Below are 26,886 nucleotides of genomic sequence, written 5' to 3' on the forward strand. Positions count from 1 at the left end.
ATGGGTCCACTTATACATAAATAAGTCATAATTTATTTGAAGTACACAACCTCAACATGTCCACGTTCTCACAGAGTCAACGTAGCCATACAACAATTGGAGCAAAACAAAAACAATACACACAGATGACGAGTGGCCGTAGCTGAGGTGGGGCGAGGGACCGGGGCACCACACAAAATGACTCAATTCAATTAAAAATGAAAAAAAAACACAAAATGACAAAGCTCCTCATCTTACCCTGAGCTCTTACCCACTCGTACCCACTTGAAGGCCACTGTGTGCGTGTGTGAGCGTGTGTGTGTGTGTGTGTGTGTATGTGTGTGCCCAGCAAAGCTCATAAGAGTGGATGCCTGGTTTAAAGGGGTCTTCACCAGTGGACATCTCCTGAGGGTCTCTCCCTGTTGCTTTCTCCGTTGCTTTAACTCCATACCAAAGCTTTGGAATGAGATGAGTTTAGCTGCATGTTTTCATAGCTCTCACCATTTTTCTGCATAAAAAAAAAATAAAGAGAGGAAATTTCAGTTAGTCATTTTAAAATAAAACAGTTTCCTCACTATATTGGGAAAATCGGCAGCTTAAAGCCATAATTTATTGTTGTTTTTCATAGTTTTCTGCATTAATACTGTGTGTGTGTGTGTGTGTGTATGCCTGCGGGTATTGTTGCAAGCTCTGTTTGTACTGTTGCTTTGAGTGTGTTAAAGTAGCATTTATAAGTACCGTGACATCTATGCTAATTTATGTTAGCCTGTCTAAGGCGCTTCTGATTATAAATTAGTATGAAGCTAACAAATTTTCGTGGCTTGAATTTTAAATGGAAATTCTTTTTGTTTCCTTTTGTGTGTTGCTGCCCCACACGTGTTGAACTCCTCCTCAAAGTGATGCCATGTGATTTCTTGACAGCGATAGAGTGACAACAGGTGCTAAGAAATACTTTACAAAGTGTGTTTTAATAGATGTAAGTATATCTTAATGTTTAAATATGTTCTAATGTGTACTATGTTTTATATGGTCTCGCTATAGTGAATTTTCACTGCGATAAACGGGGGCTCACTGTAGCAATATAAAATGACAGTACGGACAAAAAGTTAGGGATATTCAAGCGTTTGATCCTTGAAAGGACCAATAAACATCCTAGTTCAATTCGAATTTGTATTTAAACAATCCTCTTCATCACAAGACTAAGACGACACCTACAAATCAAGTAACAGTATGAGGCTTCAAACAGGAAGTGGACACTGAGCTTTGAGTGTCATCGGCAGGCGGCAAAAGAGAGACTGGAAGAGGCACAGAAATGAACATCCTTGGAAATTTTCACAGGTCAAACGCCTGTTGTGAATTTTACCATTGAGTTCCATGTTTGTGAGCAGCAAATTGTGCAAAAAGCACTGAAACATTCAAGAGCTGGACAAAAAGTTACGTCTTAAATTAAGTTCAGCGGTAAAGTCACACGAATACGGAACATCCCGAACTTTTTCTCGACTCACCTTGGACGCTATGGCTTTGAGTTTGCCGAGCAGCGAGGGTTTGGAGTAGACCACCTCGTCGTCCACGTCGCCCTCGTTCTCGCCCTCCATGACGGCGCAGCTGTCGGCGCCCGGCAGCTCGCACTCCTTGCTGTTGGCGGACATGACCAGCCGCGAGTACTTATACTCCAACCTGCCACGCAGATGACACACAGTCAACACCGGGGAGTAAACACGAGTCATTGCAAAGCCGGGAAAAGAACAGAGCAGGAGGGACTCAAGGGATTAAAAAGTCTGTGGGAGTGCAGAGAATATTGGCAGATGAAGTCACTTTATTAGGCACGATCTCATTCCAAAGATCCAGTGTGTGTGTAAAAGGATAGACAGCTGAGTACTTTATGTGAAAGGATGGACAGATATATACTATTGTGTATTATGTGTGTACAACACTTTAGACAAATGGATAGACAAATATGCACTGGAAAAATAATAAACATTGCTTAATTTAAAAAAAAAAAAAAAAAAAAATTGAGGTAATCTGTCACATTTAATATTTTAGCTGTGATCCAATGAAAAGGTTTCATTTAATGTAGCCTGAAACTTTAACCATTTTTATTTCGTGCAAACCGTGTTTGATCATTGGAACAAACATTGCCAGTGTTAGCCAAAACGTTAGCTCTTGCTCAGTTAGCTTAGTTTCGTTTAAAAGCACAGCGGCGAGGTTCAGTGCTGAAACACATTCACACACTCATACACGCTTCACACAAGGAACACAATTTTACCATAGTTTTTTAACATTTCATGACACTTTTCTGGTTTATCTGAGAGAAACATAAACGTTTAAGCAGCAGCTCCTCCCGTCCCCAGTATGCTAACGTCTACTTGGCCAGCGCACTCTGGACAGAAATACGTCAGATTCAAGGGCAGAATATTATGTCCAGTCAAGGACAGATACCTGTACATGTTTAAAAACATAAATGACTAACTGTAACGATACCCAAAATGCAAAGTTTATTAGTTTTTTTTCTTATCAATGTCAACATTATTCCTTCCGTCCCAGTCCGCAATGCAAGCGCAAATCACATTCATCCATCCATCCATCCATTTTCCGTACCGTTTATCAATTAAATGAAAATCCTTTGGTCACAATGAAATATTTCAGTTCGGTGCCAAACTGTAAATTTCAATTACAGTAAAGAAATATAATAATAATAATAAAGCACAAACAAAACATTTTCAACCACTTGAGTTTAAAAAATAAATTAAACGTGACAGCTTTGTTATATTTTTCACATACTGTAGTGTACCTGTACTGTACAGGTACACTACAGTATGTGATTGTACAGTATGCTTGTATGTGAACATAGAGGTGTACATTGCTTGTGTGAAAGGACAGATATGTACACTGTGTGGATGTGAAAGAACAAAGAGCTATTATAATCATGACTACGCATTATCCTCTTTGATGCAGCTCTTGTACTGGAACTCAGACGAGAGATGAACCTAATGAATTGGTACCTGAGCCTGTAGAAGAGCAGATTAAAAAATAAATAAATAAATAGCGTACCGCTTGTTCTTCTTCCAGAAGTAGCAGGTGAGCGAGACTAGCAGCACGGCAGTGAAGGCGCCCAATCCCGCGCCCAGCCGCACCCAGAAGTCCATCCCTTCGCACGGCAACGTCTCCTTGTCGGGCAAGCTCACGCCTCCCATGCAAATCTTGGGCTCTGTCCACACGTACAACACGTCCTGAACACAAACACGCGATAAGCATGTCTTTGGGGCGGCGGTATTTGTGTAATTGGGCAGCTTGGTGACAAGGTGCTTCACCAATGAGTGAAAATACAACCCATGTTTATTCTGTATTTCCAGGTGCCCACTTTTTTTCACCCTCGTCAAAAACCCCTGGCTCCCCTGTCGCCATAGTGATGAAGGCCTTACTCGTCATTGGCCCCAAAGTAGAGGTGTAGGCTAAGTCAACCACTAAAATTGGTCACCGCAAAAAAAAAAAAAAAAAAAAAAAAAAAAATTCCTCAAGGCAATAAAAAATATTAATAAAAGCATATTATATACCTATACCTAGACATATACCATTTGGCCACTGTCCATGTTTACCACATGGACATTTGTTACAGATGGACGCAGGCCCGTGAAAACAACAGAGGAGCATCTGTGAGTGATTTTTAAGACATTATTAGATGTTTAATGTACATATAACATGATAGATGGTAGTTAGCATTGTTGTCTTACTTAAAATTAGTCTTTACACCAATTTTATCGGCCTTAATAAAGTTATTTTACAACAAATAAGTCGGCTGTGTGGAACAGACGACACGTCTGAGACAGACAACACGTAATGCCCGGATCAGACTACAAGACAAATTTGCTCTATGTCAGACTACTGCAGACCACCGCATCTCGTTTTTTCCGATCACTGGGCTTCATCGTGTCAACACAAACGCGACCGGATACACTCGTTACTATGGCGAAGACAACAATAATGGATCGTGCCGTGTGTTTGTAAGAACTAAATGGGGAAAAACGTGTATTGGTGGTCACCGGTGCTCAGGAGAGGACGTTCGTTTAAGACTTGCTTGAGGTATGTTCCTGTACTTTTAATACGATGCGGCTCGCAAGCAGGCAAAAAAATATCCGGTCTTTGTAGGGTATCTTGTCTTTGTAGTGTATTCAATTAAATATAGGTTGAACATGATTTGCAAATCATTGTATTCTGTTTTTATTTATGTTTAACACAACATCCCAACTTCATTGGAATTGGGGTTGTACAAAGAGAAACATTGTACTTAAACTGTTCGACTATTTTCTCACACACTTGTACACAAAGAGGTGAGCCTCGCCCCATTTTTGCTTGTGAATGACTGAGCAATTCAGGGAAGCTCCTTTTATACCCAATCATGGCACCGAAGTGGTTAAAAAGCTCCTCCGTGGCAAGGCCCCAGTGGTGGATGAGATTCGCCCGGAGTTCCTCAAGGCTCTGGATGTTGTAGGGCTGTCCTGGTTAACACGCCTCTGCAACATCGCGTGGACATCGGGGACAGTGCCTCTGGATTGGCAGACTGGGGTGGTGGTCTCCCTTTTAAAGAAGGGGGACCGGAGGGTGTGTTCAACTACAGGGGGATCACACTCCTCAGCCTCCCTGATAAGGTCTATTCAGGGGTGCTGGAGAGGAGGGTCCGTCGGGAAGTTGAATCTCAGATTCAGGAGGAGCAGTGTGGTTTTCGTCCTGGCCGTGGAACAGTGGACCAGCTCCACACCCTTAGCAGCAGGGTCCTCTAGGGTGCGTGGGAGTTCGCCCAACCAGTTTACATTTGTCTTGTGGACTTGGAGAAGGCGTTCGACCGTGTCCCTCGGGGGGTCCTGTGGGGGGTGCTTCGGGAGTATGGGGTACCGAACCCCCTGATACGGGCTGTTCGGTCCCTGTACGACCGGAGTCAGAGTTTGGTCCGCATATCCGGCAGTAAGTCGGACTCGTTTCCAGTGAGGGTTGTACTCCGCCAAGGCTGCCCTTTGTCACCGATTCTGTTCATAACCTTTATGGAAAGAATTTCTAGGCGCAGCCGAGGCGTAGAGGGGGTCCGGTTTGGTGGCCTCAGTATTGCATCTCTGCTTTTTGCAGATGATGTGGTTCTGTTGGCTTCATCAAGAGGTGACCTCCAACTCTCACTGGAGCAGTTCGCAGCGGAGTGTGAAGTGGCTGGGATGAGAATCAGCACCTCCAAATCTGAGAACACAGTCCCTCAGTCGGAAAAGGGTGGCGTGCCCTCTCCAGGTCGGGAATGAGATCCTGCCGCAAGTGGAGGAGTTCAAGTATCTTTGGGTCTTGTTCACGAGTGAGGGAAGAATGGAACGGGAGATCGACAGGCGGATCGGTGCAACGTCTGCAGTGATGCGGACTTTGTATCGATCCATTGTGGTAAAAAAGGCGCTAAGCCGAAAGGCGAAGCTCTTGATTTACCGGTCGATCTACATTCCTACCCTCACCAATGGTCACAAGCTGTGGGTCGTGACCGAAAGAACAAGATCCTGGATACAAGCGGCCGAAATGAGTTTCCTCCGCAGGGTGTCCGGGCTCTCCCTTAGAGATAAGGTGAGAAGCTCGGTCACCCGTCAGGATCTCAGACTAGAGCCGCTGGTCCTCCACATCAAGAGGAGCCAGATGAGGTGGGTGGGGCATCTGATTCGGATGCCTCCTGGACGACTCCCTGGTGAGGTGTTCCGGGCACGTCCCACCGGAAGGAGGACGACCCAGGACACGCTGGAGAGACTACATCCTTCGGCTGGCCTGGGAACGCCTCGGGATCACCCCCGGAAGAGCTGGATGAAGTGGCTGTGGAGAGGGAAGTCTGGGTGTCCCTGCTAAAGCTACTGCCCCTGCTACCCGACCCAGGATAAGCGGTAGAAAATAGATGGATGGATGGACAACGTCCCAACTTCGTTGGAATTTGGTTTGTGTGTTTATACAGTAAATGAGCAGGTCATTTAAAAAGACACATTCCTCCACCATCATGGGATCGGATCGGTGATCGATTTTTTAAACTCGCTGATCGGTCCCAAAAATCCTGATCGTGTAAAGCCTACTTAAAATGGTAAGCGCTAACGCGCTAATGCTGATCGCGAATGCGTTTAGCAAAGGCTGATTTAGCGGTCTCAAATCCTGTTTGAGTTTGTACCATATACACAGTACCAACATATGCAGTTTAAGGATAGAAGTCCAGCCCTCATAAATAAAAATAAAATCCATGTTAGTAGTAAGTACTGAGATAGGGTTTTTCTTTTTTTGGGGGGTGGGGGTCAGGGGGTAACGCAGATTCCTTAATTACACAACGAAATATCGATACAATCGATTCTAAAAGGATTTGCTAGTGACAGCCCTAAAATAGTCCTATAATTCTTGGTCATCGGTGTACAGTATTTTGACAACCGTGTGTCATGAGGATAAGCACTACAGAAAATGGATGGATACATAACTCGTGAGAGTAAAATAATAGAATTAAAAGATCATCAAACTGGACAGGCTCCATTAACCTGTTGTCCCGCCTTGCAGGCTCCCTCTAAACGGTGGTAGTCCCTCTCAGAGCACGTGGGACACGCCGCGGAGCTCTCCCAGAGGAAATGAAAGGTGCAGCCGTCGCACGTTCCATGCGGGACACGTACTGAAACAGATGCTTGCTGTCAGCAGGGTCCCAAATGAACATTATGGAAAATTTTGAGAAAGTTTTTGATAAATTTCAGTGTTAAGACAGGGAATTCCAGAAATATTCCAAATTGGAAAATTTCCATGGGAATTCATGGGAAATAAATGGAAATTTTCATCAAGCGGCGACGTCGATGATTGTTACCTGGGCACGGAGAGTTCTCCTTTGGCACTTTTGTTGGGATTACAGCGCACCGACACCACTGTGCTGCGGCCCGATTCGCAAGACGAGGTGATCTCAAAAGACCTTGGTAACAAACACGGTGATCACTTTTGAATGCAATAATCATCTAACCAGCTATTGCGTTAGGAACACCACAACGAATAAAAGACAAAAATTGCGAAGAACAAGGTCAATGGTTTCATTGATTATTTCAGCCTTCTTAACAACTTTTTAATTTTAATTTAATTTAATGTTTAATTTTGATGATTACATTTTACAGCTAGCAAAAAACCCAAATTCACAAGTGAGAAATCAGAATGTTACATAAGAAACAATAAAAATTATTTTTAATACAGAAATAAGGAACAAATTGGCCCTCTAAAAACATTTTTTCCTATGTGTTTAATGAACTGCAATGCAGTTTTTACATTAAACAACGGAACTAATAATACGATATTTTAATGTATTAAGATGCCCCTTTTTATTGAACTGGCAGTGACAACTGGCTGGGGCCAGATTTTTTTATTTTTATTAGGTCACACTGACCAGTGCACATTTTTGGTGCACCAAAGAAAGTGTGTTTTTAGAATACAAAAGTGATTAAAAAGGTGTACCGGAAGTAGAAGTTGACATCTGGCACTTTCAAGGAGGTGCGGGGGTACAGCTCTGGTCTTGCCTGAATACCAGCGAGTGTACCATCAACCGTTGCGCCTGTTCAACACGACATCGGGATTTTAGCAGTACATTGCGGCCAGCCGCGGTCGAGTAAGTCGTGCACCCCCGCTACTCACCGAGGAAGGTGTCAGCCAGGTTAATGGACTGCGAGGTGAGTGCCGTGTTGAAACCTCGTCCGCTGGCTGGGATTATGGTTGATTGGCAGATGAAGCCCTTGACAGAGTTGACCCCGTCGCCGCGCTCACTCGGAGAATCGCTGACTGACAAGTCCGTCACGTTGTCTTTGCACAAGGCCAGCTGATCCTTAAGAGAGGAGTGGAAAGAGGATATTAACTCCTTCACTGCTGTGGATGTTTACATTCGTCAATTGGAATCCAACCATTTTCTGCCACCGACATATATATGTCAAATATGTTTTTCAACGGTTAAGCGTGGAAGAGGGTCTTGCTTAGCTTGGCGGTAAAATTCAGGTTTGTAAACCACTGTAATGACTAACAGATCCCTGTAGCTGGTGGAGTTCCATGGCTTTGCATTCGAGATCAGCACAGCTTTTGAGCAGAAGATTAAGATCAGAGGGTGAATCTCGGCTTGTCACGTCGACTATGAGGGAGAGAAATGCCCACACATTGGATAGGTTTGGGTAACTGACACTTGAACAGTGTATGTACATGTATGAACAGAGTATGTGGAGTGGTAGGTAGTTGAAAGTGTGTGTCGCAAACTTGAGAAAAGAGGACGCAGTTCAAGGAGTGAATGGCAAACACCTTGTAAAAAAAGCCACTTGAGGCAGGGCGCGTTTCTTGGTTGTATATCTGTACATAAATTATTTTGCCATCAAAAACCCTTTGTCTTGTTTTTTTTCGTTTTTACTTTTCTGTACTTTTTTTTTTTTTTTTTTTGTCTTTTAAAATGCTTTTAATCATGTAACGCAGATTGAGTTACCTTGTGTATGAAATGCGCTTTATAAATAAATTTGCCTTGCCTTTGCTGTTTTATAGTTTTAGGTGTCACAAAATAATATTAGTATTAAAGTCACTGAAATTTTTTTGTCACAAAAAGCTTGTTTTCGCAGCTTTTTGATCAGAAACCAGTGTTTTGGGTGAAACAAAGCCCTGTTCTACTGCTGATTAAAGAATGAAAAAAAATCAGTAGTCATATCAAGCTGCATGTAAGATTTGTGTCACATCTACATCCCCAATTCCAATGAAGTTGGGACGTTGTGTTAAACATAAATAAAAACAGAATACAATGTTTTGCAAATTATGTTCGACCTATATTTAAGTGACCACATTACAAAGACAAGATATTTAATGTTCAAACTGATAAACTTGATTGTTTTTAGCAAATAATCATTAACTTGGAATTTTATGGCTGAAACACGTTCCAAAAATGCTGGCATTGGTAACTTACACATCTGTGAAGGCATCATTAACGCTGAAAGGTACATACAGATTTTGGAGAAACATATGCTGCCATCCAAGCAACGTCTTTGTCATGGATGCCGCTGCTTATTTCAGCAAGACAATGCCAAACCACATTCTGCACGTGTTACAACAGCATGGCTTCGTACTAAAAGATTGCGTGTACTAGACTGCAGTCCAGACCTGTCTCCCATTGAAAATGTGTGGCGCATTATGAGCGTAAAATACGACAACGGAGACCCCGGACTGTTGAACAGCTGAAGCTGTACATCAAGCAAGAATGGGAAAGAATTCCACCTACAAAGGTTCGACAATTAGTGTCCTCAGTTCCCAAATGTTTATTGAATGTTGTTAAAAGAAAAGGTGATGTAATACAGTGGTAAACATGACCCTGTCCCAGCATTTTTGGAACGTGTTGCAGCCATAAAATTCTAAGTTAATGATTATTTGCTAAAAACAATCAAGTTTATCAGTTTGAACATTAAATATCTTGTCTTTGTAGTGTGGTCACTTAAATATAGGTCGAACATGATTTGCAAAACGTATTCTGTTTTTATTTATGTTTAACACAACATCCCAACTTCATTGGAATTGGGGTTGTAGATGTGACTTACATGCAGCTTGATATGACTATTTCAGTGCATTTATTTGTTTTTCTCAGTTCCAGAATAATAAAAGAATGAAAAACAAATGCACAAGGGCAGTGATTTTTAAAAAGTCTGGTAAGAGTACCACTGGTGGTACGCAGGCTCCCTCTAGTGGTACGTCCACAGAATCACAGAATGAAATGTTCAAACTGTGTATAATGTTAGTTTTTTTTGTTTGTTTGTATGTTTTTTTAATCCATTACAGTACATTTGTTGTTGTGCTTAATTACAATGCATTTGCTTTTAATAATTTAATCACACAGTCAATTCAAACACCTGGGAACTGTTTGAAATTATGGGGGGGGGAGCATAATGTCTCCTTTAAGATTCCCATGGCGAACTCATATGCATTCTCGAGTCCTCACCTGTCCACCGCACAAGCTGATGTTGAACTGATGAAAGTATTTGGTTCCCTTAGAAGTGAAGCTCGGCCCGTTCATCAGCGTTCCCACCGAACCCAGCGGGCTGAAGTCAAAGGTCATGGTGATGTTGCCGTCCATGTGTGTGAAGTGACAGTCGCTGTAGCATAAGTGGTGATCCTAAAAGTGATCGTAAAGCACAGTGTGACAATGACTCGAAGGAGATGAGCCACCATGTTTATGGGACGCAATAAACTGATGTGCACATTGTGTATACAGTAAACTCTCGTTGATCTCGGGGGTTACGTTCCAGAAAACCGTATCGTAAATAAAATAATTGACTATATTACTATATAAAACGATAAGTTTCAACCAACCTTGCTGCTCTGGCTGCCCGGTCCACAAGGCTTGCAGGCGTCCGGCCCCGGCGTGGCCTGAGAGAGCAGGTAAGTGTCGGGAGGGCACTCGGCACAGCGGCTGCTCCGTGGCTCGATGTAGTGACCCGGCGGACACGGCACGCAGGCAGAGTCGGACGGCTGCGTGCTGAGGGCGCAGGCGCGACACTCGGACGATACCCCGTCCATCGCGTTGCTCACCGAGATGGAGTAGATGCGCGCCACGTCGTTGACGTAGTGACGGACCTGCCAAACACGTGATGGACGGATGTGAACGTTATGTTTGACTGACACTAGAACACACTTCATTCACCATGTTAGTGTTGTATTACCGTTATTTCTCGTGTATAATGTGCATTTTTCCCCCCCAGAAAATAGTCAAAAGTCAATAGTGCGCATTCTACATAGGTATAGGAGCAAATGGAAAAAAAAAAACTTTCACATTTTATAAATGTATACCGCGATCTAGTTGTTATGAAAAAGCTGTACACTTTCATTCCAGAATGCCACCGCCACCTAGTGGTTATAAAAAAAGTATAGCCTACACTTTCATTCCAATATGACAGGGGGTACATTTGACTGCATATATGTACAGTTGTGCTCATAAGTTTACATATCCTGGCAGAATTTGTGAAATATATTTTCTTTTAATATGACTGATGACTGAAAAACAACCATCATAAATTTTTTTATGGTTATGTTTTGTTCAATGATAATGCTTTTCTGAAATGAAAAAATAAAATGAAATGTGTTTCGCCTGGTCCTTCATGTTTTCTTTAAAGAATTGTAGATTCTTAAAAATTCTGCCTGGGTAATCAAACATATGAGCACAACTGTGTATTTTCTAATTTACTAAATAAAAGTAGGGTTGTGAATTTCAAAATAAGAGCAAGTAAATAAAAAAAAAAAAAGGATTACGTATTCAAATAAAGCACTTAACTTCTGAATCATTCTTTGAAAAAAAACTAACAAAATACAGATAATACTTCATGTTTTGATCATATGGGTAGAAACAAAATCATGCATTCTAAAAAATGCATTATACAACAGGTAGAATGTTGAGGTAAACTTTGGGAGTGCGCATTATACATGAGAAATTACGGTACTGACGTCCTTGGGCTGATTGGTCCTCTGGAAAGCCCAAGTGTAAGAAACGGAGGCATTCTTGGTCATGACATGTGTGTACGACTGTCGGGTTTTGCTCCTCTCCCATGACTCCACGACGGTGGTGCTCCTCCGGTTCACGTCCTTTAAAAAAATTAAACACATTCAAAGAGATAAAGTTTGTACATGCATGTTCTACACTGAGAGGAGTTTACCCTCACCATCATAAAGTAGAATTCACAGTCACCGGAGCACACCGTCTCAAACTCAAACGTAATCCGGCCAAACTCTGTACCTGTGTGACTAGATATTGACGTCGGGAGCCTGGTGGAAGTCGGAGGAAGGAAAAGAGTCAAGACAAGCGGAGAGTCGATAGTGAATGATAAGAATGTGGCGCTCACTTGAAGCCAGGAACATGGATGCTGAGGATTAGGTAGTCATTATCTGAGCTTCCCGCTCCGCTCCGGATGTGATCGCGTGCTACCTCCCAGCCTAAAAAGACAGGAGGGGGGGGGGGGGGGACAATGAGGTCTGACTGGAATCATGAGGCAAACCAATATGTCCAGGCGTGTCAATGAATTGGATCTTGATTTTAAAATCACCTAAATAATACACTATGTTGACAAAAGTATCAGGACACCAGGCTCACAAGTCCTTGATGGGGTTGAGGTCAGGGCAGAAAGACCCTTCCAATGCAATGTTACATTGTTGTATATATATATACATATTATTGTATTTTTTTTACATTTTATATGTATATAACAATTGTACATTTCTTGAGATTGAGATTGTTTTTTAAATATTACGCTATATTCATTGTAATATATTTGCAAACACCCAGATACTATATACCTCAGATAGTATATTACCCATTCTGTTATGTTGCAGGTCAAAATGACCCTTTATAAAAATCTATTTAAAAAAAAAAAAAGAATAGAAAATGTAAAGAAATTTAAAATGTATAAATAAATTACAAACGTGAAACTTTTACTGCACATTTTGAAAATGGTTTGCAGCTTTGCAAACACCCAGTTATAAAATGTAAAAATATATATAAAAATATTTTTCAAATGTAAAAAAAAAAACAAAAACTTTTTTAAAAACTTGTTTACTTCAATTTTTTAATTATATTTATTTTGTATTATTTTGGGTATTCACACAGACATTGTATATTCGCTTTTCACCTTAAATTCATGTAACAGGAGGGTAACGAGGCCTGACTGAGTAAGAGGTGTGTCATTACTTTTTGGACATCTAGCTTTTTTTTTTTTCCTATTGTCTTCACCGTTCATGCCGTCACACTTTGAGTTGCCCACGTTGAAGCAGGACGTCTTCATGTTAGCGGGAACAACATTCCACCACTTGTACTCAAACCCCAGGCTGGGCTCGGTGCCCGCCGGGCACAGCTGACACGCTGAGGAGGGGGACGAAAATGAACAGATGACCAAGAAGACAAAGAGGAGATGATGAAGAAATAAAAGTGATGATAATAACACCCAGTACGTTTCATCCCGTCGGAGTACGTCCCAGCGGGGCAGGGTGAGCAGACGGAAGTATTGTTGTTATAGAAACCGGGGTTGCAGGGAGGGCAGGGCTCTCGTTCGCCACCAGGGGGCAGCGTCTCAGCTCCAGTCACCTTCTCCAAGCAGACCTTGGGCTCGATCCACTTGTAACGGATCTGGGTCTGGAGTTACAGGGAAAAACGTGTCAGGAATTCCAGAAGGTGATTGGTTAAGAGTCACCAGATGTTCTCACTTTGCCGTCGTTGTCGCACGCCGTGTGAATGTTGAAAAAGTCCTTCCTGGTGCATGGCGGTCTGTTTTTGCACTTTTCAGACCCCTCATCTGCCAGACAACACAAGTAATCAACATTAACCCACCTAATCAAAGATTATGGGCCAAGTTTCCAAATACTGTAATGGAAGCTAAATTCACTCCAACACAGTGGTTCTTAAACTTTAAGTGCTACTTAAAAAATAAACCAACATTAAAATACAGCAGCATATTAGGCAAGTGTTTATGAAAAATGAGAGATTTTATTGCAAAAAATAAAATGCAGTGAAACTTTGGGCCTAGTTTTTGAATGATCCTGGTTTCGACGATTTTTTTAATCTAAATTTTGTCCCGGTTTTTGGACATCTGCTAGGTTTTTGTATGAAAGAAATGCGCGACTCGGCCATTCAATTACCAAAATCGATGTGAAGCATTGTCAAGCATTGTGATGGCATGGCATGACTCCTTCTTGTGACTGGCTCAAAGTCAGCCCTAACGTCATTCAGAAGCTCCAAAATTGCATTTCTGAAGAGACAATATGTCTTGATCATTTCTCTTTCTGGCATTTCAAAAATGTTGACATGAGCAGAAAAGATCTGTTCTCTCATTCTCCTCTCATTTTGCCTCCTGTTTGCATGAACAACCGAGTTTGCGCCCATTTTTGCATGTGCAAACCTTTAGTAAATCTGGCCCCTATGAGTGTGTGCGTGTGTTCATGAGCGTCTGTGTCTACCTGCATACTGAGTGGCGGTGTTGCAGGGGGAGCAGGAGCTGGCCCCATGGGCCGAAAAGGTGTCCCGAGGGCAAGGCTCGCACGAAGACGAGCCCGGCACTCGGCTGAACGTGCCGGGCTTACAAGGGAAACACTCAGATGTGTAGGCCACTCCTGGAGATGCGAAAGGGAAAGGAGGAATATTTGATGGAGTCGTGATTCCAAGAGGAGAAGATGAGGATGAATACAAACCTTCTATTTGGACGTTTTTCAGCAGAGCAGGTTTCACCGCTTTGGTGCCCACCGTGACGGCACCGGTCCTCCAGTACATGATGTTCGTGCCAGACTGGAGGTTCACCTGGTGAACGGAACAAAAAGACATAAGCATTCCAGAATAAAAGTTTTGTCTGAAGCTGGGTACACGCCAGAGGTGGGTGGAGTAGCCAAATATTGTACTCAAATAAGACCACTGTTACTTTAGAATAATATGACTCAAGTAAAAGTAAAAAGTAGTCATCCAAATATTTACTTATCTACTTATGATGCCTACTTACTTATTTACTTATTTATTTACTTAATTATACAAATTATTAGGTAAAAGTAAGAAAGTACTCAATGAAAAAACTACTCAAGTAAAGAGTAATTTGTGAGTAACTGTTTTTTTTTTTTTTTTTTTTTTTTTAATAAATCAGAGCATGAAGATCAAATTATAAAAACACGGGAGTCGACACACAGCTGCCACCGTTTCAATTTTTTAACTGCCCAAAAAATAACAACACATGCATTAGGCCCTAAAGAAACATTATTTGCTTTATTGGCTTAAAGGACTTCATGAAGTAGCTGTTTGCTGACAAGACTTAGTGATTGTGTGCGTGTATGTGCTAATTGTGCCACATCCACTGCCAAAAAGAAACAGCAAAAACATCTGCAACTTACCGCAAGGTGTTTTCTCAAGTTAGAAGTGGGCTGAGATATCCAAGTTTGGGCAGTCACAATTTAAGAGCATGACAAAGCTGTTGTTTTTTTTGGAGTCTGTAAACACAATCAAGCAGCTGTTTTTTTTTTGTTTTGTTTTTTTTAAATGAATCATTCTGATTGGCTCGCGAAAACTACGTGCGCAGTCATGTGACTGCCTTGTGTCATCTGATTGGTGAATTGGAGTCAAATGACATTATTGTTCACGTTTGATTGGCGCAACGGGCGCCCTATGCGGAAGTCGAAGATGGAGTCTAAAAATAGACGCGCACACGCACGAATGGATAAATAAAAGTAGCGAACGGCATGTCGATCATTGGAACGGAGTAAAAGTATTGATCCTTTTAGACAAATACTCAAGTAAAAGTGAAAAGTGGAGTGCATTTAAAGTACTCTGACAAGTAGAGTTTATCGAAAATGTTACTTGAGTAAATGTAATGGAGTAAATGTAGCTCGTTACTACCCACCTCTGGTACACACACACACTGAAAAATGGGCTGAATTTGACCAAATGAATTGTACTTAAATACAACTGAGCTGTACTTAACAATTAAAAATGGGTATGTGGGGTAACCCACTTGAGAACTCACCGTGTGGGTGGCCCACTCTCCATGGTTGGTGAGCTTTAACCACTTTGTTTCTGCAGCCTGATCCATCTCTTGACACTGGTCATTCTGGATCTGCATGCAATTCCACACAATTTTACCATAACGAAGGATAAATTTAAATTTATTATTATTATTATTTTTTTTTTTTAAAGTTTAGTCTTGAGTAACACTGGGGTGGCAGCACAGTGAGGTAATGGTTATCATGCTTGCTCTGCAATCAGGAGATCCAGGTTTGATGTTTGCCTGTTGTCCCCTTGCTTGCAAACGTTTTCTAATAACATTGCATTAACTTAGCGCTAAATAAAAATGTGTTAATTATAATGCATTTATTCTTTATGTTTTAATAATTTATTTAATTCATTCAGTCATTCATTAAATAACTATTTCATTTACTTCAAATAATAAAATAATTATTAGCAAAATAAATTATTTTACAAATACATTCAACATTTTTTAAGCATGTAATGTTTGGTTAATTTACTGTAAACAATAATTTAAAAACAGTATATTTTACATATACATGTACATTATTGTGTTAAATCATTGTTTCATTTATTGTAAATAATAAAAGAAAGAAATAAGAAATTACTGTACATACATTTGACTTTTATATTAAAGAATTTGCTACTTTTAGTAAAATTAATGAAATTAAAATGACATTTTAATTTACATTTAAATAATATATTCATATAAACAATGTCTCATTTATTTTATTAAACATTTGGTTAATTATAATTACAAAGAATTTGAAAATAAAATAAAATATTTTATTGAAATAAACTATTTAACATGGACATTTTAAATGTATTATTATTTTTTTTAACCGCATCTACAAATTATCTCGCCCGTTTTAAAAATCAAATGTGGCCCTGGGGTACCAAGGTTTGCCCACCCCTTGGTGCACAGTAAGCGTGTGTGGACTACTCACAAAGAACTCAAATAACAGGTTGTTGTCTGGGTACTGGTACTCGAAGGTGACGGATCCCTGCTTCTTCAGGTGGACTGAGTACACGAGCGAGACTGTGCACTCGTCCCTGTTGGACTCCAGATAGCTTCCTTGGGGCACCCAGGAAGAGCTGCATGGGGGGGCAAGAATAACATTGGATTATACGTGGCAAAGCTCAGATACACACATGAATAAAATATACCATAAATGCATTGACTGTTAAATATGGTCTGAATTTGGTATCAGACCTATGTTGACCAACTAGTAAATGGTATCAGTGCTTAGTATGGAATGGGTATTTTATTGATGGATTATTGGGGAAATTGGTTTTTAAATGTATTCTAGTGAGGCTAAGCGGTTCAGAATAAGGATGGATGGCTGTACCGTGTGGATGCTTCCATTGGAGATCAGTAGTTCTTTGCTGCCCTCTTGTGACATCTATAGGCAATTACAAACCGTTTTTTGGGGGGATCGGGGGTCAAAGACTACACTACATTGCTCAATTACTGAAATAATCAAGATGCACCTGTAGCTAAGGTTGTTTGCAAATTCAAAAATAATTGTAAAAAGACAACTAAGAGGAAAACATTATGCAAAAATGACACCAGCAGGAGATTTTTCTTTAACAATATCTTTTCCAGCTTTTTAAAAGGGTCAGTTTGACCCGGGACATAACTTACAGGGTTATATATCAACAAGGTTGCGGCTCAAAAGAGGGGGGCAGAAAATCTCATTTATACTTTATTTTCAAACGTTACACAGTTATTCTCACTATATTTCACATACTGTGTATGCCACATACAAGCACAAAAACAAACCGTGTTTGTGTCACCTGTTGCACGCGAGGTTGCCGTCTCGGTGGGGGCCGAATTGCAGAGCGGTTGCTAGGCTACTGAATCCCGCCGGCATGGAGTCCCACTCGTCGAAGCGGATGCCGCTGCCCAGGGAGTAGCTTCCCGCTGCGCAGCGGGTGCACTCTTGGGCCGACATCTCCAGGAACTCGCCGGCTTTGCAAGAAAAGGCTACACACACACACACACACACACACACAGAAAACATGACGTGACCTTTTCACCATGATGTCATACACACTGCCGTGTGGCAAAAGGCTTAGTTGGATGCTTGGGGATTTAATTTTTTAATGGCATCATTATGTCCACATGTACACTAAATACTGCAATGCGCAGTTGCTAGGAGAAAACAAAGCACTGGTGGAGGTGAAGCGTTGTTGATGCAGTACGGGACAAACCTGTGAGCAGTCACGTCTAAGCAACTGGTCTTACCACATTAGTTAGCTGTTTAACAAGCTTTATTTCCTGCTTCATGCTTCACTTACTTAACGTACAAGACTCATCATTTCCTACACATTAGGTAATCGCTGTGCTTATTCCTCCGACGAATGTGTGGCCTTTTTAGAGGCCTCAACAATCCCTGAAAACTGACCAGTTTTTTTAAGTGGGCGTATCCTGGTGAAATTTTGCATTTTTGAGAGCACAAATTCATTCTCGTAATATTACAATTTACCGGTAATCTTAAAAACATGGTTTTATATCTTAAAAATGTCCTAACTAAGAAAAATGACTTTTTCCTTTGATTATTATATCCGTCCATTTTCTTCACCGCTTATCCTCACTAGGGTCGCGGGTGTGCTGGACCCTATCCCAGCTATCTTCGGGCGAGAGGCGGGGTACACCCTGAACTGGTCGCCAGCCAATCGCAGGGCACATATAAAAAAACAACCATTCGCGCACACATTCACACCTATGGGCAATTTAGAGTCTTCAATCAACCTACCATGCATGTTTTCAGGATGTGGGTGGAAACCGGCGTGCCCGGAGAAAGCCCACGCAGGCCCGGGGAGAACATGCAAACTCCACACAGGCGGGGCCGGGATTTGAACCCCGGTCCTCAGAACTGTGAGGCAGATGTGCTAACCAGTCTGTCACAGTGCCGCCGTTTATTATTATATATATTATTTATTTATTTATTTATTTTTTTTTTTCTCTAAAAAAAGATTATATTATGAGTCATCTTAAAAATTTTTTTATAAATAAATATTTTAAAAATAATACAAAATACAAAAAATACTAAAACTATTTTAACAATATAGAACTTTATTCTCATAATATCATGAATCCAATATGGATAATATATTACTTTCTAACTAAAAAATGCTTTTTCTAAAAAATATGCAACTTTATTCTTGTAATATCACAACTTAAATTTCATAATACTAGGACTTCAATCTCGAAAATATACAACTTTCTTCACCTAATATTATGATGTTAATGTTAACAAACAATTGGCAGATTAATCATTGAACAGGCCCATCCCTTTTTTCGAACCTCTTGTCTCTGAGGAGAGCTGCTCCTCTTTTTAGCTCTGCGTTCATTGGCCTCTGGCTTTGGAGAAGTTCCAAACAGAGTCGGTCAGGATGCGTTTTGGAAAATTCCAGACCACTGATAAAGAGGCGTTGACGCATACACATGCGCGTCTCACACAGATGGACGCACAGCAAAACACTCAAGCGACTTACTGCAATCTGTGCCACGCACCGGCTCAGGCAGGCCGACGCAGGCTCCGGGCTCGTGCGGAATGGCCGCCCGCCACCGAGAGCCCGAGCTGCGGCACTCGGTGTACTCAAAGTAGTAGTCCTCCTGTAAAATAATAATAAAAAAAAGACCACAAATTAACCCAAAATCGGAGCACATGCATCTACAACATTAAGTATCACTGTCTCTTATAACACAATATCGACAGACCCGCATCAATTTTGATATCCTGCTGTACATATACAGTACATTAGGATAAGAAAATTGACTGTTACAGTCTGTCGCTAAATTAAAGACAAAGAAAACGACAAAATAAAATCGCAAATTATGTTATCATTTACTGTTATGATACAGTATTGACATACCAGCCTAATATTTGATATCGCGTTGTACCATATCATCATCTCTGACGAAACTGTATCGCTACACCAGCATTAAATATGGATATTAAGGGTGGAACAAAATTTCAATATTACAATGTATTGCATTGTTTTCCATTGCGATTATGGAATCACGATATCAGCATTAAATTTGATATCACGATGTACGGTGAGACGTGTCTGGTGTGACAAAATATTCATATGGCAATGTGTCTTATCATTGTCTATTATGATAGTTTTGACTCACCGGCCTTTGCTTTCGCGCTGCACCGTATCATTGTTACGATACAACAGCATTAAATATCTATACCATGGGGCGAAATATCAATACAAAATGTATCTCGTTCTCTGTTACGATAAAGTATCAAATTTGATATTACGGGGTATTTTATTGTCAGTTATGATATGGTATTGTTACACCTGCATCAAATAATATCAGGAGTCGGGAAAAAATATTAGTATCACAATAAATCATATTGTTGTTTGTTTTGATATAATCTTGTTACACCAGCATGAGATTTGATATCATGACATAATGGCATCTGTTACGATACAGTATGGATACACCAGCATCAAACATCAAAATTAGGGACGGGAGAAGATATGATATCACAATGTCTCGGCGTCTGTTACGATACAGTATCAATATACCAGCATCAAATACAATATTAGGTGCAGGACAAAATATCGATATCGCAACATATCGTATTGTTGTCAAAAGTGACAAACCAGCATCAAATATCAATACTATTGCTGTTTTTACATGATCAGTCTACAGTATAGCTATCAAAAAAATGATAGAAAAGTGCATTGTTTTACGTTTTCTTTTCTCAGTTGCATCTCTATCACATTTTATCGGTGATATTTCTGTATCATTATTTTGCCGTCAGCTAAAATATCACATACATGATGCGTTACTCTTGGTATGACGCAGTAAACAAAACTCCCAATACTAATAACTAAACAAGCATTTACCTGCATCAAAACTGAACATGATTGTATAGTGTAGATCGTTTAGCTGTACCTAATAAAGTGTTGTGGGTGTGTTTAATGAGGCAGAGTAAAAGACAGCTTCTCCCTCCTCCTCCACTTTTATGTGAGTGAGTGTTTGGTTTGCTGAACAATAAAAGATGAAGCGCCTGCATTTACAAGCCAAAAGCTCTTCCTCGTTGCTTCCACTGATACGAACCCGCGCTACAAGTAATTACCACTCCTTTTGGTTTGTCTGGATGCACAACATTCCGCCTCCACGTCCATGACAACAACTAACTGGTTTTAGATGGTAGCCTTTTTTGCATCGTCACTGATTTGAGGCCTCACTGAAAAAGAAAAAGACAGAAGTCGTATATTTTCGAGGTAAAAAGTCCTATTTTCGAAATTCAAGTTGGAATCTTACGAGTACAAAGCTATACTGTTTATCGAAGCAAAAAGTGTATTTTTTAAGTCCTAATAATACAAGAATTTAATGAATGTATGACTTCATTCTTGTAATATTAACTCTTTAATCTAAAAAATATATATAAAACTGACTTGAAAATGTATAACTCTACTCGTATTACAATATTAATCTCAAAAATAGACTTTTTATTTCATACTAAGAAATTTAATCTCGAAAACATACAACATTGTCCTTGAAAAACTACACCATTATTCTCTAAATAGTATTACTTCAATTTTAAACATACTACTTTTTAACCCCAAAATATCTGAGTTTCATCTAAAAAATACAACACTTTTAATCTAAAAAAATAAACTGCTTTCATCTCATAAATGCATGACTTTCCTCTTGAAAATATACTACTGTACTTTTTATCCCACAAAATATGACTATAATCTAAAAAAATAAAACACTTTTAATCTAAAAAAAAAATAAACTGCTTTAATCTCATAAAGGTGGGACGGTGGACGACTGCTTAGAGCGTCTGCCTCACTGTTCTGGGGACCGGGGTTCAAATCCCGGCCCCGCCTGTGTGGAGTTTGCCTGTTCTCTCCATCCCTGGGTGGGTTTTCTCCGGGCACTCCGGTTTCCTCCCACATCCCAAAAACATGCGTTTTTGGGATGTGGACTCTAAATTGCCCGTAAGTGTGTGTATGTGAGTGTGAATGGTTGTTTGTTTGTATGTGCCCTACGATTGGCTGGCAACCAGTTCAGGGTGTACCCTGCCTCTTGCCCGATGTTAGCTGGAATAGGCTCCAGCACGCCCACGACCCTAGTGAGGAGAACGGCTCAGAAAATGGATGGATGGATAATCTCATAAATGCATTACTTTCCTCTTGAAAATATACTACTTTATTCGCACAATTATAACTAACATGTAAAAGATAAAACTTTTTATTTTTCTGGAAAAAGTACAGCTTTTTTATCTTGAAAATGTGACTTATAATCACAAAAATTTTACTTTAAGCTCATAACATTATTTTGATCTAAAAGATACAGTACACCACATTTTATGTAAAAAACAAATTAAAAAAATGTGTAATTCTCCCAAAAATACAATTCTAGTCATGTAATACTCCAGCTTTAGTCTAAAAAATATGACTCTCTCAACAACATGACTTTTTTTTTTCCACGAACATTTTGTATGCCATTTTATGTGTCTTTAGGTAGTAGGGCTGGGCGATTAATCGATTAATGGCGTTTTTGGCTCAGGACGATTTTTTTTTTATTTTATTATTATTTTATTTTTTTTAAATTAAAAAAAAAAAATTTTTTTTCATTGTAATTGAAATCCCCACTAATATTACACTGGCAACGTGGCAGCAGACAGTTTACATAAACAGTTTTCGTCAGTTGTTTGGAATTAGTTCCAATTTGCAGCGTTACACAATGAGCAAATAAATAACAGCCCGTCCGCTGCCACATACATTTTAAAGGCTGTTGCAACCAACGGGAGTAGTAGCACGGCCAAACTGTTTTAATTATTTCAAAAAGAAACACACCGCGTGAAAATGTGTGTGATTCGGGAAAAACACGATTAGAATTGAAAATCTGAATTGAATCTGAATTGTATTTTATTATTTTAAATCAGATTTAGTTTATTTTGTATGACCATATTGCCCAGCCCTAATAGGCAGTGAATGCTTTCAGGAATGTTGCTCTTCCATCTTCGGGACCGGGGTGACACCAGTGTGGGCTTTAGAGGAGGTGTGGAGCTGATCCAGAGCAGTTGGACGGGAAAAAAACAGTCCATGCAGGAAACTGATAAGCACACAGTGGCCCAAGTTCAACACACTGGAGCGAGGAAGGGCCCATAAGTCATTACGGCAGTGGTATCCAAACTACAACCCAGGGACCATTTGTGGCCCACTGACATTTTTTTTATTTCCTGCTAAGTGTATACTAAAAGTATTTGCGAGCAGCAGTATGGTTTCATGCCTAGAAAGAGAACCACAGATGCATTATTTGCCTTGAGGATGTTGATGGAAAAGTACAGAGAAGGTCAGAAGGAGCTACATTGTGTCTTTGTAGATCTAGAGAAAGCCTATGACAGAGTACCCAGAAAGGAACTGTGGTACTGCATGCGGAAGTCTGGAGTGGCAGAGAAGTATGTTAGAATAATACAGGACATGTACGAGGGCAGCAGAACAGCGGTGAGGTGTGCTGTAGGTATGATAGACGAATTTAAGGTGGAGGTGGGACTGCATCAGGGATCAGCCCTGAGCCCCTTCCTGTTTGCAGTGGTGATGGATAGGCTGACAATGAGGTTAGACTGGAATCCCCGTGGACCATGATGTTTGCAGATGACATTTGATTTGCAGTGAAAGCAGGGAGCAGGTGGAGGAACAGTTAGAAAGATGGAGGCATGCACTGGAAAGAAGAGGAATGACGATTAGCCGAAGTAAGACAGAATATATGTGCATGAATGAGAGGGGTGGTGGGGGAAGAGTGAGGCTACAGGGAGAGGAGATAGCAAGGGTGGAGGACTTAAAATACTTGGGGTCAACCGTCCAGAGCAATGGTGAGTGTGGTCAGGAAGTGACGAAACGGGTCCAAGCAGGTTGGAACGGATGGAGGAAGGTGTCAGGTGTGTTATGTGACAGAAGAGTGTCTGCTAGGATGAAGGGCAAAGTTTATAAAACAGTGGTGAGGCCAGCCTTGATGTACGGATTAGCGACAGTGGCACTGAAGACACAACAGGAAGCAGAGCTGGAGGTGGCGGAAATGAAGATGTTGAGGTTCGCTCTCCGAGTGACCAGGTTGGATAACATTTTAAATGAGCTCATCAGAGGGACAGCCAAGGTTTGATGTTTTGGAGACAAAGTTAGAGAGAGCAGACTTTGATGGGTTGGACACTTCTAGAGGAGAAATAGTGAGTATATTGGTAGGAGGATGAGGAGGATGGAGCGGCCAGGCAAGAGAGCTCGAGGAAGACCAAAGAGAAGGTTGATGGATGTCGTGAGGGAAGACATGAGGGCAGTTGGTGTTTGAGGAGGATGCAGGAAAGCCTTACATGGAAAAGGATGACGCGCTGTGGCGACCCCTAAAAGGACAAGCCGAAAGGAAGAGGAAGTAGTATACTAAAATTTGCAATTTACATGACGTGTCGTTTTTTTCCTAGAGAACTTACTTTCTACACTGGGTAGCAAAGCAGCAGAAGTAGTTTGTACATTGGTTTTATACAGAGCTTTACTAAATTAGCAAAAATGGGAAGAAAAAGTCGAAAGATTTTCTATTCATAACGCCACAATGAAAAAAGATAACTATTACAGCAGCAAATAGCGATTGTTTGCACTACTTTCTCGACTTTCCTCAGCACAGATTGCTTTTGTTTTGGTTCTAAATGTGGCGATTCTGTGGATCTGTTCGAAGGCGCTGGCCACCCCAATATCCTGAAGAATCTTCTTGCTTTTATCACCATGCTCTTTTTTAAATATATATAAAAACAAAAAAAAATCCCTAGCATAGCTTCACCTACAGCGGTTACCTGAACAAGTTTTTTAAGTTACGAGATGATGTTTGCCTTGACTTGCGAGCAATGACTTCAGTTATGAGCGTGCCAAGTTCAGACCCTCCACCGCTCCAGTGAAGTGAAAATAAAAAGCAACTGAGGTTGAACCTTAGTTCACAAAAAAAATTATAAAATTTTGTATAGATTATTATTATTTAAAACTCGGCCGTGCCTTTTCTCACACCGCTTAAATGTCATTCGCTCTGTGCTTCATGTATGTTCTGCAGATCGAACTTCGATTGGAAAATTATCCCCGACACACATCGTCGGGGTGGCCATCACCCTCGGGTGGCTACTGCCACCCCTTCCCAGCCCCTAGCTCCGCCTCTGATGGGTGAAGGACGTCAAATTAGCCCTTATATCTCCTTTAATTTATCTGCATGTGGCCATTGGGGAAAACACAACTGTGTTCTGCTGATCAGCTTTCCGAATTATTCTTAGGGAACCGGAAATGTTCGCTTTTTTTCCCATGAGTACATTGAGCGTCTCACGCGGCCCAATCAGTGCACAAGCGGCAATAAAGGTGCGAAATGGGGGTGAACGGAATTAAGGGTGACTGGAGCATGAATTAAGTGTGCATCACTCACCTCCGTGCAGGGCCGCGGTTTCACGGCCCCGTCAATCATCCTGAGCGTGCAGCAGAGGAAGAGGAGGACGAGGAGGAGGTGTTGGATGTGGATGGTCAGAGCCCAGCTGGCGACGAACCGAGCCGGCGAGCGCATTGTCGTTTATCCAAGGAGCAAGAGCGCTAAATAAATGTTCGTTGTTTTTTTTCCCCTCGTTTAAATGGCGTCCAAACGCATGTTTCTGTCGTCCGCCAATTTGTCAAGCTCGCCACCTGCGATTATCCTCGGACAAGCGCTCTCCCGCGGAGCTTCGCATCTGTCGAGTTAGCGAGGAGAACATAGAACTTCCGAATATGGAATTTCAAAGTAAAATAATCACTGCGTTCACTCGTCCTTGAAGACTTGCAGGGCCCTCCTATTTAGTTTTAACACCATCCATCCATCCATCCATTTTGCTTACAACATTTGTTTTATTTTGAAGGCAAAACGCTAAAACATTGGAGCGCGTTAACGGTTATGCGACAGTATCTGACTTGAATGTGTCGCGAACCACTGAGGCGAGTGACGATTCAGTGACGTCGACCAGGAAAAAATAAAGTAATTATCTTACGGGGAACAATGAACATGAAACACACGGTACTAGCATACCCAAAACTACATTGTTGTCGTTGTAATTGAAAGGAGAGCTGACTCAACTCTGAATAAATGTGTGTGGCCTGTAATGGACGATTAGCGTGCTTGTTTGGGTTTCTACGGTCTATGCTGTACACGGTGACTCAATTTGACGTCGATTTTTTTTTTTTTTTTTTTTTTTTGTAATACTTCGTGTGTGTGTAAAATTGTCATTGCAGTGCTCACGTTGACCACCGGACGTCAGAGAAGACGAACTAACAAACTGGACTAAGACTAGGAGTAGCAGCCTACTAGTAGTGGTAGGAGTAGAACTAGTAGTACTAGTAGTAAGAGGAGGAGGAAAAAGGAGTAGTGGTTGGACGAGGAGGAGAAAGAGGAGGATGAAGAGTATTAGGAGGTGTAGGAGTAGCAGTACAGTTGTCATTGTATCAGCATGAGCACATTACTGGTACCCTTTCATTGCTCAGTGACTCTCCGTAGTGTGCTTTCATGTCCTAAAAGTGTATTTTGTCACAGTGGCTGTCTGTTGTCGTACTAGAGGGGCTCCAACTACCGGAGACAAAGTCCTTGTGTGTTTTTGACGTACTTGGCAAATAAAGATGATTCGGATTCTGAGGAGGAAGATGAGGGGTTGTAGGACTACTACCGGGATACTACAAGCCGTAGGAGTAGTACAAGTAATAGTCTTAAGAGGAGGACCAGGAGTTGTAGGAGTAATACTTAACTATTACAAGTTGTAGTAGTAGTAGTTGTAAGAGGAGGAAGTGTATAAGGAGTATGAGAAGGAAGAGGAGAAATAGAAGGAAGAGAAAGCTGAAGAGTCGTAGAAGTACTACTAATAGTAGTAGTAGTATTAAGAGGAATATCAGTATTAGGAAGAGGAGCAAGACAAAGAGTAGTACTAGTGGTAGTACTAAGAAGAGGAGGGCGAGTCGTACTACTGGTAATATTAAGAGGAGAAGTAGTAGTCGGAGTAACAGCAGCAGTGGGAGCAGTATTCAATTAAAACATTATTAAGGGAACGCCACATTTCTTTCCATAGCACAACAAAAAGACATAATCAACAACAAACATAATCTTATAAGGTTTGCTATGACATATTTTGCTACATTATGCATGATGTCAATCTGATCTTTTTGTGTTGCATTTGCCAGCGCCTCCCAGTCCTGTTGTCTACAGTTTTCAGGCCTTGACATCAATACGAGTGAGTACCTTTTACATGTGACCTCATTTGTGTCTGTTCTTGTCAAGCTACACTCTGTAACGGGGCCAACGAATGAGGAAAAGCTCCATTCCTCCTCTCCTTTCTCTTTCTGCCTATCACTTACCTCATCCGCCGGTAACCTTAGCCTCC

The 26,886-nt window shown here is 41.0% G+C and overlaps 1 protein-coding gene across 1 annotated transcript; it reads right to left on the reverse strand.

The window, feature by feature from the left end:
• On the reverse strand, positions 1-25,372 carry elapor2a (endosome-lysosome associated apoptosis and autophagy regulator family member 2a). The gene is given in 23 exon segments (XM_061677779.1): positions 1-487; positions 1,485-1,656; positions 3,031-3,209; positions 6,507-6,620; positions 6,622-6,634; positions 6,821-6,922; positions 7,453-7,549; positions 7,630-7,816; positions 9,947-10,120; positions 10,318-10,581; positions 11,446-11,583; positions 11,661-11,763; positions 11,841-11,931; positions 12,725-12,853; positions 12,943-13,123; positions 13,195-13,283; positions 13,945-14,097; positions 14,176-14,281; positions 15,489-15,578; positions 16,435-16,582; positions 17,285-17,474; positions 18,989-19,109; positions 24,921-25,372. Coding segments are annotated over 23 exon segments (3,045 nt in total). The 5' UTR covers positions 25,056-25,372; the 3' UTR covers positions 1-418.
• Between the last annotated feature and the right edge of the window lie 1,514 nt (positions 25,373-26,886).

The sequence above is a fragment of the Phycodurus eques genome, chromosome 5 (assembly GCF_024500275.1).
Source record: "Phycodurus eques isolate BA_2022a chromosome 5, UOR_Pequ_1.1, whole genome shotgun sequence".
NCBI classification, from domain to species: domain Eukaryota; kingdom Metazoa; phylum Chordata; class Actinopteri; order Syngnathiformes; family Syngnathidae; genus Phycodurus; species Phycodurus eques.